General features: G+C 33.4%; 1 protein-coding gene across 4 annotated transcripts in view; it reads left to right on the top strand.

The window, feature by feature from the left end:
• Positions 1-15,921, top strand: part of LOC143253653 (uncharacterized) — a 42,484-nt gene that overhangs the window by 13,889 nt on the left and 12,674 nt on the right. For 3 of the 4 annotated variants that reach the window (XM_076507853.1, XM_076507852.1, XM_076507854.1), the window contains exons 2-3: positions 10,234-10,382; positions 14,587-14,863. In XM_076507853.1, the coding sequence (XP_076363968.1) occupies positions 10,234-10,382; positions 14,587-14,863 (426 nt within the window). Of the gene's footprint in view, positions 1-10,233; positions 10,383-10,410; positions 10,673-11,297; positions 11,390-14,586; positions 14,864-15,921 lie in introns of those variants that run through there. The other variant, XM_076507855.1, reaches the window with a different exon arrangement.

Raw genomic sequence — 15,921 nt, 5'->3', positions numbered from 1 at the left:
AACAAAAGTGCACAACTACAGTTTTGGATATCAGTTTTTGCTATTTTAAAAGTGTACTGTTACAATGAAATGTACCGTCTAGTATATATATATATATATATATATATGAAGATTGAAGTACGTAATCGCTATGAATCCACAAACTACAGATTCTATAGTATTATTCTGGCTGAATAAATGCCTAGTTTTAGTTATACAAATACTTCACAGACGTATTAGAAGCAGTTTGGACAAGTAGCAAATTTTCTATGGGAAATCCTGGCACAAACTAATTTTTTATATATATAGCTGAAGTAGCGTGGGATCTAAGATAGTACTAACTCCTTACATTAGATTAAATGAAGTAAAAATACAATTTATATGTTATGTCTTGGGTTCTCTTGGGTACAAAAAAAAGCCCACCCTTCCATACACCCACATATTTGTATAAGTATGGTTGAGTAAATTTTGTATTATAGTGAAGTAGATCATTCTGTTCATACCTGTTAACATTTTGGTGTTAATTTTATATGAGACTAAAATTACACTTTGGGACATCATATTTTATATTCATCTCGTATTGGTCATTTCGTAACATATAGTAGGTAGTGTTTATTCTGTTTCACATACTCATTTTATTTAAAGGAAAACAAAACACAAGTTCAACAGACCATAAAAAACGTACTCTACTAACTAATACATTCTTACAAAGCCTCTTGCATTACAAAATAAATGTATAATGTGAGATGTCGGGTCACTTGTTTCAGAAGGGATTGACTTTGGTCTATATGATTGCTTTTATCTTGGATCAGGAGTGCTCTAGTGGTAAGCGTGACGGCTTATGAATCCGAGTGTCCATGTTTCGAGTGTCGTTATAGCAAAATCGCTCATTGTCATTTTGGGGACCCGGGTACGTTATAAGAGTGACACTCTAATCACATCAGTCCATTATAGTTGTCAAATAATTGGCGGTGGATGCTTTTCACAAATGACATCCTACCAGTTCGTCAAGTCAGATAATCCTTTCTTAGCTTTACTCAAAACAAGCAAAGAGTTGTACAAGAGTTCTCCTTATAAAGTTCATACGTAGCAGTATCTTCTTCCCTGTTCCTATTGTTATTTGATTTATGACAGTAGCTTCCTCCCTGTTTCTATTGCTATTTCATTTATGACAGTAGCTTCCTTTCTGCTCCTGTTGTTATTTGATTTATGACAGTATTTGCCTTCCTGTTTCTATAGTTATTTGATTTATTACTTTGATTTTTATATAAGTATATGTGCACCTTACTTCTGGACTTTTCTCTAGTAAAAATAAACATGTAATTGTTTTAAACCTCATTTAGGAAGTGGATAAACTTAATTTGACATAAAATATATCTACGTTTTTTTCAAAATATCCATATCACCTTACAAGTATCAAAACATCCAGCAATAAGCAAAGAAGAAAAAAAAAACAAGGTGAAGGACGGCTCTTGGGGAGGGGACAACCTAAAATTAAATACTTTTTTTTTCTTTTAAATAATCTCTAACGTGTGTAATCTTAACAAAGAAACATGCAGTTACGTCATTTTAGATTATTTTAGACTAGTATTGTTACGTCACATTATCTTACCGTTACCCAGTTGCGTCATTTTATATTATTTAAGACTTATCCAGTTATATCATGTTACACTATTTTAAACTTATTAGGTTGTATCATGCTATATTATTTTAGAAGTTGTATTATTTGAGGCTCATCCAATCATGTTACATTATTTAACACTTAACAAGTTAAGTACTTTAGATTTACTCAGTTCTGTCATGACATGTTATTTTAATTTTCGAGCAAGACGTTTAGTATATGTATATAATATATATATGTATGTCTGCATTACAAGATTAATAAGACGGAAATACATTCAATAGATATTCTTTACCAACAGTTATTTGTAGCATAGATATAAACAATTCTCATATAGCCGGAAGTAATAACGTACAAATATTGTGTTCATTATTGACAAATAACATTCCTCACTTTCTTGTGCCTTTTCATCTTTTACCTCAAATCAGTAATTTTGTTCCAGATTTCCGCTTAATGCTTTTGTCAAAACAGATCGAAGTATAATCATTCAAAGATTTTGCTATCACACTTACATAAAATAAGGATTATACTTTGATCATAATAAGTAACTATTATTTCTATCAGTCAGAGTTACTTATAAGTATGCATATTATATATAGTCGGTTAGATCAAATGCTCAACTAAACATTTGGTTAATAACATTTGTTACATATTAAAATTTATCTCGGACGAGTCTCCGATTTGTTGTGTGTGTTTTCTTATAGCAAAGCCACATCGGGCTATCTGCTGAGCCCACCGAGGGGAATCGAAGCGCTGATTTTAGCGTTGTAAAGCTGGAGACTTACCGCTGTACTAGCGGGGAGCTCTTCGATTTGTTGTACGTACGTTACGTATCACGATTTCAAATAGTCGAACATTTCAATTTTAATTTAGGAGTTAATTAAATGTTAATATATATCAACTACATGATATTTACCAAGACGATTGGTACACAGAATTTTCTTTCTTAACAAAAATATATTTTAATATACAAACAACAATACAATTGATATTAACGGTTATTGCAATTATTGGTTTGTATACAAGTGTTTTACAAACTTACAAACTATACTGAGTCTCCTATCTGGTCTAGTACTGAATATTTTATCGATGGTCCAGGCTCACGACGACAAATTAATTCTGAGTTGATCTTGTTACATCTCGCTTAAGCTAACTAACTGTCTTTCCTTGGCTGACATTTTAGCGACGAAGATATTTAATGCCTCGTAGAAATAATAACGTCCGAAGTTAATTCACCAAAGTTAAAACGGTTCATAATGTTCGAAATCTTTGAACGTTCCTGGCCAAACTCTGTAGTTTTCCGACCAATAAGCGTTAATCATAGTTACAGTCTCTCGGCGTCTTGTGAAGTCTTGCTTTTATATACTCATTAAGCGAGATTCTCAAAAGTTTAATAATGTTGGAAGATACGTTAGTGTCTTCGTAAAACATATATTGTTAATTCTCACTTTCTAGAATATTCTACAAGGGGATTTGGGTAATACGCATCCAACAATATACGTCACATACATCAAGCTGAAACAAACGTATATATTAAAATAAATGTATAACAGTAAATTCGTTATATATTTTGATTTTCATTCGTGCGCAGTGAGTTTGGGATCTGTTCTAACATTACTTGAAATTTTGAATGTATTTTGTTGAAATATTTTATTTTGTGAAATAAAAATAAAAATAAAAGACTGGAAGGAAGACAGCTAGCCAATAACAACCACCAACAACTCTTTGACTGCTCTTGTATTAACAACAAATAGTGGAATTAGATCTGTATTCATTTGTTTGTTTTTTGAATTTCGCGTAAAGTTACACGAGGACTATCAGCACTAGTCGTCCCTAACTTAGTAGTGTAAGACTAGAGGGAAGACAGCTAGTCATCACCACCCTCCGCCAACTCTTGGGCTACTCTTTTACCAACGAATAGTGAAATTGACCTCACATATAATGTCCCCACAACTGAAAGAACGAGCATGTTGAATGTGATGGTAATTCGTACCCGCGACCCTCGGATTACGGGTCGACACCTAGCCATGCCGGGCCTACCTGTATTCGTAACTCCAAACTGTGAGGCGCTCCATTTTTATTTCGGCAGCGAGATGCGAACAATAAATTTCTCAGATTCACAGAACGAAAGATTAACCACTAGCCAACACCAAGCCCTTTATTGGGACGAAGTTACACACAGATTATTTCAATTCATACTTTTTGTGCAATTTCATCCTCTATCGAAATTATTACTGACATGACTATTCACAACTAGTATTTCAGATGTGTTTAAATATAGTTGAGTTTAGATAATCTTTATTCTACACTAGTGATCGAATTTCAATGTGACAAAACCTTAGAGAAACGATGATTCTATCTTGTCTTTTTATAAAATAGTACAAACTCGACTAAATACCTTGTTATCTCTACCCAAGGCCCGGCATAGACAGGTAGTTAAGGCACTCGACTCCTCATGCTCGTTCTTTCAGCCGTGGGGACGTTATAAGATACAGTGAATCCCACTGTTCGTCGTTGGTAAAAGAGTAGCCCACGAGTTGGCGGTGGGTGGTGACGACTAGCTCTTTTCCCTCTTGTCTTACACTACTAAATTAGGGACAGTTAGCGCTGATATCCCTCGTGTAACTTTGTACGAAATTCAAACCAAAGAAACCTCTGTCCACTGCCTGGGATGCTGGTTTCAGTTCTCCGTGTGTCTGTAAAAAGATTTTTTTCTTGTGATTTTCATGAAATTGGGTGAAAAAAAAGTTGTCTCCAACTAAGTGATTAAATTTTGTCGAATGAAGGTCAAAAGGTAAGATCACAGTGAAGGTCAAGCACATAACTGAAAACATTTATATTTTCGTACAAAATCTGAATGTCATCCACTGGATGCAGGTCATAGGTAAAGTTCACATTGAAGGTGAACCGCTATGGTTATAAAACACACTCAAAACTCAATAATAAAATGATTATCTTGGGACGTGGACCTCCACTTTTGAGGGCAAAGAGTATTTTTTTATATATATCTTAGGTTGATTGCTGTGAAAGTAAAAAAAAATATGTATATTTTGTAGGATTGAATTGAACTTTAAGTGTTTTTTTAGTTTTATTTTTGAAGTGACATATGACTGACAGCATCAACCGTTAATATTTACATTACGAAAGTGAAAACTTTCTGACACCTTTTTGTTGAATTAGTCAAGTTCAATTTTCTATACATTCTCTTCGACTGTAGTATTCTGTTTAAAATCAGTTAAGCTGGACGTTGTGTTAGTGCGAAATGTAAAATTGAGAAATACGTCTCTTGTTTTGTTTACTGGTTTTAAACTCCAGAGTCATGAGAATAATTCACATTTTAATACAGTAAAGTTTCAGTCTTCTTCCCCCATACCTCAGCTGTAAAATCCATGTGTGACTCTAAGTGGAGCCTAACCTGTTATAAGTTGACAGTGGTGTCACTGGGCATATGTCAGATGTTCAGAAGTTATGAATTAAACAGAGACGTACTGTGGGTAGTGTGAGTGTGAGCTTGCAGAGGGCGCAACTCGAAGAGTTGCCGACAGCTCAATGAACTAACGCAGCGAATTAGGTTGATTTGTTTTATTTGTTTCAAGAATGACGTATCAGCCCCTCGATCTAAAACACCGATTCCCAGCTTCAGTACTGAGCCCTCTAACAACAGTCATAATTCTGTGTGTATGAAAATTAATATAGACTCTACTAAGACTCTAGCTTACTTCTCAAACATTAAACTAAATCTATATTACCAAGAAGCAGGTACGTATATGCAGTAAACGAGTGAACATTGTTCAGTTGAGATCATAAATACCTAAATCGAATACATGAATCAGATATACATCAATATCTGGACGGAAAACGCATGTTGTTTATGTGAATACTGCAAATGTTTTCGATGGAGATTAGAAGACAACATGTAAATAAACTTACAAAAGACTGTAAAGAATCACCTGAATCACTCACACTGGCTGGTTAATTCTTGGGCATGGATACTAGGGTAGTAAAGATTGGCTGTCTCTCTTTGGCCAATATCTCAAATGATGGAGGACAACAGTTAGTCTTAATAACGTTGCCATAAATATAAATTAAGAATCCACATTTGCTGGAAACTGTTTTTTGTTGTTGTTGAATTTCGCACAAACCTACTCGAGGGCTATCTGTGCTAGCTGTCCCTAATTTTGCACTGTAAGACTAGAAGGAAGGCAGCTAGTCATCACCACCCACCGCCAACTCTTGGGCTACTCTTTTACCAATGAATAGTGGGATTAAAAGAATGTCTCTTTTTACACAAGGCGGATGTTTAGTTATTGGCCAGGAGACAATCACTTCAAGTAAAAGATTATTGCCAGGAAGAAGAGAGATTTAATGATAATTTAATAATATCTCAAACACAACGTTCTGATGGATTTTTCACAGATGCCAAACCTCTACTTAGTTTATTAAGGTATTCAAATTGGTGTTTCATTTATTCGTAGAAACTCTTAAAACCAACTCAGAATCACACGTTCGAACCGTTCAGCTTTTTTTTAAAAAAATTTCTAACGTTGCAGTATGTTTTACAAGTCTCAGATCAAAACGTTTTGAGACTTTTTACAAATTTATTTATAACCACAGAAACATTACTGGCTGTGGCTATTATTTTATCTGTTGAACCTTTTTTTTCTAGATTTAAACTTTTTTTAAATTTTGCTTTTAACTGTTTTAAATATTTTTAGTTCTCATTAAGTTAGCTTGCAGCTCTATAAGTTGACTATTAAAACTTCATTATTTCATATAATTAATAATTGAGGGCAAACCTATGTCTAGAAGTTCGTTATCTATCTAGAGTAAAAAATATATAGAAAAAGGCCTAGCTTAGCTATGTTTACCACGATTTTACCATGTGAGAACTACTTCCTTCGGACAGATAAAGTTGTGTAAATATATCTTAAAAAGTATGGTAAAGTGCCAGAAATAATAGAGCAACCCAATGTTTTAGACGGTGACTCAGCTTTGAATATTTCCACATTATACTCAAACCGTTTTGTTCTGAGTTCGAACTTCAAAATTATTTATTTATAAACTGGAATAAAATTATTATAAAATAAAAAAGTGAGGAACGAAGTTAACATCGCAGTTTTAATTTTAAATTTAACACCAGACCTCGATCTAAGGTTTGATTATTTTTTTCTGTTTATTTCTGGTCCAGCATGGCCAGGTAGTGAGGGCGCTCGAGGGTCGTGGGTTCGAATCCCCATCACACCAAACATGCTCGTCCCTTCAGCCGTGGGAGCATTATAATGTTACTGTAAATTCCACTATTCATTGGTAAAAGAGTAGCCTAAAAGCTGACGGTGGGTCCTGACGTTAGCTATCTTCCCTCTAATCTTACACTGCTAAATGAGGGACAGTTAACATAGATTGCCCACATGTAGCTTTGCGCGATATTCAAACAAACAGTTTATTTTTACCTTTATTATCATAATCTCTTTAGATGAGGTGATTGTAGACACAAGTTGTCTATTCTATCGTAATTATATTAACATGCGCAGTTATGTAATGCTTATTTCAGAATTCTTGCTCAAAGATGGGTCTATTTGTATGTGGGTCACCGTCCAAGATTTAATCTGAAAAAAATGTAGCTATTTAAAAACATCCACCGCTAGCTCTTGGGCTACGTCTGTCTTATCAAATAGTGGTATTTGACTGTCACTTTTATAACGCATGCACGGTTCCAGAGTATGAGATAAGTTTTTGCAACATTAGACTGCCAACAACGTTCCCTCGCATACACAATACTAAGCACGCTAACAAGTAGGCCACGCCCGGTAAACCAGTAGTGTAGAGCATTCATTATAAGCTAACATATCTGCGTATGATAAGTAAGTTGTTAACATTACGCTAACACGTTTTTCTGTTTCTTCTTCTGTTGTCACATTGAATGTGGAGGTTTTAGCTAACTGATCCGACCTCTCTTTATGTTTGACAAGTATAAACAAAACCCTTGATCAAACGCCATCCTGTTTTGTTTTTTGTATAAACAAATATATTCTGTTTCTATTAGCTGGAGTTATTTATAACAGAAGTTGGCGTTGGAAAGTCTAAATATTTACAAGACTTCTTTAATGCATAGCATGTTAGTTGTAATGAAAACAATATTACTGTGGCGTGAACGTTTTTTTTTTTAAATCAAACTGGCAAAACACCAATATAATTAATTGATTTGACATTAAATATTATATTTTAAAACTTCATTGTATATCTAATCTTTATGGGTTATCAAATAATAATAATATTTTAACCATATTTTATTTGCCGTATCTAGCGTTGATGACGCGTTTCGCTTTATCCAGAGCTCATCATTCCAGCTGGGACACAATAAATACGTATTCCAATTCAATCCTTGGCAGCAGTGTTCATTTAAAATTTTTCAGACCTCGAAGAGGCCAGAAAGATAATTAGGGGCGCTCAGAAACTGTAATGTTTGGAACACTATTAATACAAGCAATTTTCTACAACAGTTGTCAGTTGTAACAATATTAATATAAGCAATTTTTACAACAGTTGTCAGTTGTAACAATATTAATATAAGCACTTTGTTACAACAGTTGTTACGGTGTGAACGTCTTTTTCAAACAGGTGAACCACGATTATAATTAATTTACTTGTCTATAGACATCACTGTTAGGCCTATTAATTATTCCAACAGGCGAGATGAGTTCTGAATTGAGCTTAACGTGTTTTCCCCAATAAATATCGTGAGCATAGTGTGATTGAAACACTATTATTATTCGCTCTTCTAATTTTTGAAAATCCCTAAGGGACTAGATATAGGATAAAATGTTAAAAATACAACAGACCTAACACTAGTTTCCAATGGAAAGTATATTAATATTATTTTATCATCAAAGTACTATATATACATTAAATAAAGTCACCTGTTAACAGAACTCCTGAAAGTGAAATTTCACGACTGCATAATCTACGCTTCTGCAATTAACCTCAAAGTTGATATTAGTAACAGTGAAATACGTACATTTCACGAATGCTAAACACAAGTACTATCACTCAATTTATTTTTCCGTTTGAACTTCCTGACCTCAACAGTCTTCTTTATTTTCAGGAGAGACCCGGCATGGCCAGGTGGGTTAAAGCGTTCGACTCGTAAATAGTTTATTATTTCATTTCTAAAGTGTTTGAGGATTAGAGTTCTCAAATAAACTAAAAACAGTAAAATATTAATTTAGAGACGAAACACGTGCTATTTTACTTTAAATCATCAGATTCAAGTAACAAAAACACAAATCCAGTTGACAAAGGTCATAAACACTTCTAATTCCTGCACATTACAAGAAGATGAGACTTTAATCAGCCTTTTCTTCTGTTCGCTTACACTTATAATGGCCGGCATAGCCAGGTGGTTAAGGCACTCGACTCGTAATCTGACGGTCGCGGGTTCGAATCCTCGTCGCATCAAACATGCTCGCCCTTTCAGCCGTGGAGGCGTTATAATGTGACGGTCAATCCCACTATTCGTTGATAAAAGAGTAGCCCAAGAGTTGGCGGTGGGTGGTGATGATTAGCTTGTCTTACACTGCTAAATTAGGGACGACTAGCGCAGATAGTCCTTGTGTAGCTTTGCGCGATATTCGAAAACAAACAAACACTTCCGGCTAATGGTCACACAGTGGACTCAGCTATATCGAGAACAAAATCCCTACTTCAGTAGCTTTCATATTTTGTCTGGATTGTCTATTGGCTGCCTACCACAGGTATCGAATCCTATAGTTGGGAGTTCACAGACATACCGCTGTTCCGGTGGGAGACATGCGTATAGTCCAAATAACATTTATAAAGAAAAACACTAATTAAAATAATGTTGAAAATATTCTGCATAAAAAAATGATTTATTTTAATATAGTAAATAAAACTTTCCAAAAACAAAAGATGAATAACAAGAAAAAATGAAAAAAATAGTTCACTTTAAATGCTTGTATCTCTCGATGGGTCAGCGGTGAATTTACAGACTTAGAACGTTCAAATCCAGGATTTGGTTTCCCGCGGCGGACAGAGAGAGCTTGGGATATGCAATTTTGCGTTGAAAACTAAACAGCCATATTTTGTTCTCTCATATTTCACCATTCCTAAAATGTATGAGTTATAGGAGGCTTCGCATTTTATAAGAATAAAATGAAACGAAACGCCATGATTTTATTTAATTTTTATAGGTGCGTAGGTGCTTGATGCATTTGTCAATAACTTCTATCATTGAACATAATTTACTATTTTCAGCCTAACGATAACATGATCTGAACAAAAATACATCTAATGTCGAAACGTTATTGGTTTTTACTTATAAAATATAAGAAATATAAAGTGGTGATTACTGTGTTAACTTCGTGTCAGTTATGTTCCTGTTATTACTATTTTTACTTGTAAAGTCTAAGGAATATAAAATGCTGATTGTTGTGTTACTTACGTGTCAGTTATTACAAGGAGGCTATCTAGTTTACGTTAACATTACTTTTGACTCAAGACTGTTATGCTTCAGAATTATGTTGTATTTTTAATTCTTCCTAAAACTGGACGTTTATGGTTCTCGTACATTGATTTGTGTATTTCTCAATGATTGTAGAATATTTCTTGACTTTCAGGTTTTCCTTGGAAGTCCATCAGAAGGTGCGCTCCAGCGAGGTGACGTAGTAATGAGAATTAACGATCAAGAAGCCAATAGGCTAACTCACCAAGAAGCTCATGACGTCATTGTCAGTTCTGGTAAAAATTTGACACTTGTTGTCCATAGGTAAGTCAATTTTTCCTTTAGCTGAAAGTGTCATGTTATCAGTTAAATTTAACTGGATCATTTTTTAAAACTATGCATTCATGAACCATTCGCATAGCGTTAGTTACTCACATCGAGTGTCTATTTGTGTTGTCACGGGAGTTGGGAGAGCCACAGCGAGGAATACTAGTGTTCTTTATTTAACTTGTGCGTAAATAGCGGCTCTCTTTATTTGTCAAGAAATTAAAGTAAAAGTTCCTGAAAACTTCGTGTTTGTGATATCAAAAAGTCTACTTTTATATTTTGGATAGGTAAGACTAGTACTACTACTATTATTACAGGACTTTTCTGTTAAAATCTGACATTAACTTTTATCATGCTTAATGCTAAATAGAAAAGTTAGTTGAAATATTTCCTTCCCGTTACAATAGATATATTGGTACATTAGATCAATTGACGTTTTGGAGTATATCAGTCTTTTTTTAAAACGTAACTGCTTTGCTTATTCGTTCATCACTACCTGTTTATTGTGAAATGTGTATCGGAAGATGGCTAGTTTTTAGTGCAGATCGTAGATGACAGAATGAGTAATAATCATGGAATTAACTTAAAATAAGCTTTATGGATCCATGAAATATTATGCTAATTAGTTATCAGGTTAAATTAGAATATAATTTTCAGTAATATTAAAACTAGAATATATTTATGGGGTATTTGTGCTGTGACTCACACGGTACTAGCACCCGATCTTTAGCATTAAGAACTTATATTACCGGGGTAGGGAAGTTAGTTAGAGTGTTTTTGTACAGCCTTTGTGATTTTCATAACTCCACCAGATTGGATCAAAATAAAATAAGCATGGTACAGTTGTATGTACAAGTCTTTTGATCTGAATTAGTAGAAACGAAACTCAAACAGGATTGTTAACTTTGACAGGTGCATGAAAAATATCGTATATCTTTACAACAAATATCAAATATGGAGGACATTGAACTGATGAGACTCTACTATGAAAATTTTGAAAGCAAGCGAGTATCTTTTAATGAAATAAAAATCCTAAAGATCTTGACTGCTTATGAGTTAACTGTTTTTTTAATTAGGAATTATAGGAATCAAATTTATTAAAAGTATTTCTAATATCGATACGTATATTACAGCTTGTAAAGTGAGTTTCATAAATTTCAAACTTACCGTTTTTCGTTGTACGTCCAAATTTGTTTGCAGGTGCAATTACATGTAGTCATTAAGTTCGTAAAATTATGGGAGCCATGTTTCGTTCATTTGGTTTATTAATACCTAAATAATAACTCCTTTTTGTGTGTTTCATGAAGCTCTACTTCACTCGCTCAAATTTTGATCTATAAATTTAAAGACTTTCGTTTAGGGTAAATTAGAATATACTTTTATCGTCATCTGGAGGAATGTTTAAAAAATAGCTGCCCTTCGTTAAAACAGACACACTCCATACCTTTGCAGAAATTAGATACGTCTTAACTGTTTGGAAGAATGAACCATATTTACGAAAAATATATAAGCTCAAAACATCACCTTAAATGATATACCAGGAATTAGAAATGTTTAATATTATATATCCTTAGATTTAATTCTGGTTCAAACATGTGAATGTTAGGTTTTTACTTATTTTTTTAATAACTTGTAATATTTTCTTTCAAACATTTTTAACTACAAATAACGCTGTTAATATCTTTAGAAATTTATTGTCATTACTTCTACGTATAGTTAGAGAAATGTCTTCATTTTGTTATGGAAAAAATCTGTTTCGGGAAAATAGATTTATTTTTAGTATAGTACGGTAAAAAGCAATCTTATTTAGTGTCATCTTAATTTCACCAAAAACAGTTTGAAGCCCTAGCGCTCTTATTTTTTTGAGGCCACTTGAATAGAGTACAAGCAAATTTGAAGTTAATTACAGAATATAAGCTAAATATTTACTTTGAAGAATTACTTTGTAGTATTGATGTAAAATAGTAGGGCTAACAAGGAAGGACAGTCGACGGCATAATAAAAAGAAAAACGACGACAAAGGTGAGTGATATATTTCTTCTTTTTCTGATCTGATCTTTACTTATTATAAAAGTAGCTAAAAATGTAAAACGTAGGAAGTTTTAGGCCAGATAAGGTTAAATAAGATAATATAAATGAATATAATGATAAAATTTTTCTACGAGCAAATGCTATAATAACCAAGGTACATAACGCTTGTGCTTCATGTTACTGAATATTTTAACATCTCTCATGGAGGGAATTTTAAACATCACAGTCCAAAAGGCAATAAAACAATAAAATCTAACTATAAACGGTTGTATAAGGCTAAAAAGTTTTAAACTATTCAATTTAAAGAAATGTTTTATGCTACAATTTGTAGTAATTCTAGAAAGACTAAATGGTACTTTTGATTTATTTAACATTTCTATGATGGTTACGAGGTCGGTCAAATTTATCTAGTCTGTAATGAATAAGAATATAATAAATAGTTGATAAAATATGAAGATTTGTTGCAAAAAAGAGTTACAACTGATGGTATGGATAGTCAGTGAAACAATTATTTTTCATGGACGTCTCTACGAGTTGGACTGTATTACAAAACGTTTTCTTGAACAGTATACACAAGAAAATGATTGTTTGTTTTGGAATTTCGCACAAAGCTACTCGAGGGCTATCTGTGCTAGCCGTCCCTAATTTAGCAGTATAAGACTAGACGGAAGGCAGCTAGTCATTACCACCCACCGCCAATTCTTGGGCTACTCTTTTACCAACAAATAGTGGGATTGACCGTCACATTATAACGCCCCCACGGCTGGGAGGGCGAGCATGTTTGGCGCGACTTGGGCGCGAACCCGCGACCCTCAGATTACGAAGCGCACGCCTTAACGCGCTAGGCCATGCCAGGCCCGAAAAGAAAATGAGACAAAATAAAGTAAAATTGAAAACAAAATTGACTATAATATTTAAAAAAAAAACAGCAGTTAAAACTATGGCTATGGGTTTATTCCTTAATAAAATTTTCAATGGCCATACATTACGTATCTTTAGTTTGTCTCATTTTCATTGCTGGTGTACATCAATCATGTCTGTAGGAGATGTGTTATTTTAAGATTGTCGAGTGCACGAGAACTCTACTTAAGCGAAGGTGTCTTCTGTTTATATAGGTGATTCATAAGCCACTTAAGCTATCAGAACAGTATTTGGCGAATAAAGAGCCCGCACATAAAAGAACTTATGGCTACTTGACCCATTTTTAAGCATATTTTATGGCAGTTGCAATTGAGAATTTCGTGTTCCGGTTCTAAGAATTAAGTTATAATTTGCTTCATAAACATAGCTTTTGGTTAGATTCTTACCTTGTTGTGAGGAGATGAAATATATACTTTAAATAAAAGTCTAGATATAGTCTTTCAGTGAATTGCTTATTTTCAATTTTTGTATAACTTTATTTCACTGTTTCGAATATTTTCATATGACCATCAGGTAACTATCGTCTATTGTGTGAAATACTGTTTTTCGTAATAGAAATAAATAGAAAAATTATATTTTAAAAATCCAAACCTTTAAATTATTTCCAATTAGGTTTTGCGTACTTAGTTCGTTTGTTTCACTTCTTACTTAAAAATAAATGAACTTGGAATATAATTGTAAGATATACAAGAAGAAACTAAATAACACGGCTTGACATCTTGTGTTATGAAAAAGTAATACTCCTGCAATAAATACTCACACATTTTAAAATCCAACTGAGAACTCAACTAGATTATCTCCGTTATACACACTAGCAAGTTTCGGGAAAAGATCAAATGCCATCTAAATTGGTCGTTCCTGAAAAATGAGCTTTTTCTCAATGCACTTTAAGTGTAAATGACTGCTTAAGTATGTTCAGTTGTATGAATACAAATCATATAAAGCTCTGGGGAGGCACTTCGAAAGAAAGACTAGAAAGTCATATACAAATTTTTCTTCAAATAAATAAACATGATTAGATTCAGCTCAACGGGTATACTTATAAAACTATTTTAAAAGCGTCCGTAAGTGTATTTTAAGCAAAATACCGTTTAAATACGCATATTAATTCAATTGTTTTAGCATATATGCATATTGAATGGGTAGCAATTATTCGCTATATACCTTGCGAGTGTATTTGATCTCAAGTGTTTAGAATAATTTTATTTATTTGTTTATATATATATGTAGTGCCTTCTTTTATTCATAGGTTGCCCGGGGCTGTTTCGTCACCTGCTACGAATCTCGCCACATCTAGCACTGCAGGGATAAGCCATCCATTAATCAAAACCACTTATTCTATGTTTGAGCCAAAACCTGCAGGTTTTTTTCGGGCTTCCTCCCCAGTAACTCTGAGCACTTTGCCAACAACTAAGATGACTTCTGAATATCGCCCGTATCGCTGCGAACCTCAGATCTTGTCTGATTACGAACGACAAGAGTATTTTTATGATCAACAGCAGGAGCAACAGAAAATACAACATCAGGTTTGTTCCAATTTCTTTTGATACATAAAACACATTTTAAACAGTACAGTTTAGTTGTGAATGTTTTAATATAATAATACTAATAAAAGGCATGTCCTTCCGAAAAGTAGAATTTACTTCGCGAGAGACTGAAGATAAATTGATTATAGAATTATCGTAGGTTAAAGGGATTATTTTGTTTGAACTGTGTATGTCAAGATGGATGGTATAGGTATTAAAACTTTTCTTAAAATAAAGTAGAGACAACGTTTTATTTCAATAAACTTAATACCAGCCGTCTTAAGACACATTTTTACTTTAAGTGGGTTTCTCGTCATCACGGGTATGATGTATATTCAGGTGATATTCTCGAAACAGGGAGCATCTCATATTAATTCTAGTGCCACTATGAAACGTCGTGGAAAGGAAAGAAATAAAAAGATATGAGATTGTAGTTCTAGAAGATATAAGTAAACGAACGATATTTAAAATATAAATTTAATACTTTATTAGACATAGGTTTCACAGCTACTTTCAGATATTACGTTGGGTCCTACAGCTGTTTGAGTAAATAAAATACGAAATACAGTTCACTCGAGCTCAAAGGAGTAACAACAATTTAATTATTCATAAAGTTAAGTACAAACTTTGTTCTTAACGGCAACTGATGAGTTTTAAAAACATCAACATTACTTCTTTCTACGTGGTCCATGAAATACCTCAATGTTGTTGGATCTATGACCAACAACTAAAAACAATAGTGAATTCCTTCACTGACACCTTATTCAACAGATGAGGTGTAAGAACAAATATAAGCAATAAATTATAACTATACAACTATGTATGAAGTTTTCTGATATCTAGGCCTATAAATTAAAGGCGTTACGTATAACTATTAAAACTTCCTGTTCGCCAAATAATATAATAGTAAGATTGATTCTCTAACCATCTATACATGGTTACGTGTAACTCATGATTAACCGTGCCGTTTAATGTGGAGCTACATAACCAAATTCACTGTTACAATACAATACCCGACTGTTAATGAACAAATTTAATAAAGCAATATTTTTAATACT

This window comes from Tachypleus tridentatus, chromosome 6 (genome assembly GCF_004210375.1).
Source record: "Tachypleus tridentatus isolate NWPU-2018 chromosome 6, ASM421037v1, whole genome shotgun sequence".
NCBI classification, from domain to species: Eukaryota; Metazoa; Arthropoda; class Merostomata; order Xiphosura; family Limulidae; genus Tachypleus; species Tachypleus tridentatus.
The sequence above is the reverse complement of the archived record's forward strand: the minus strand, read 5'-3'. Positions and strand labels throughout refer to the sequence as shown.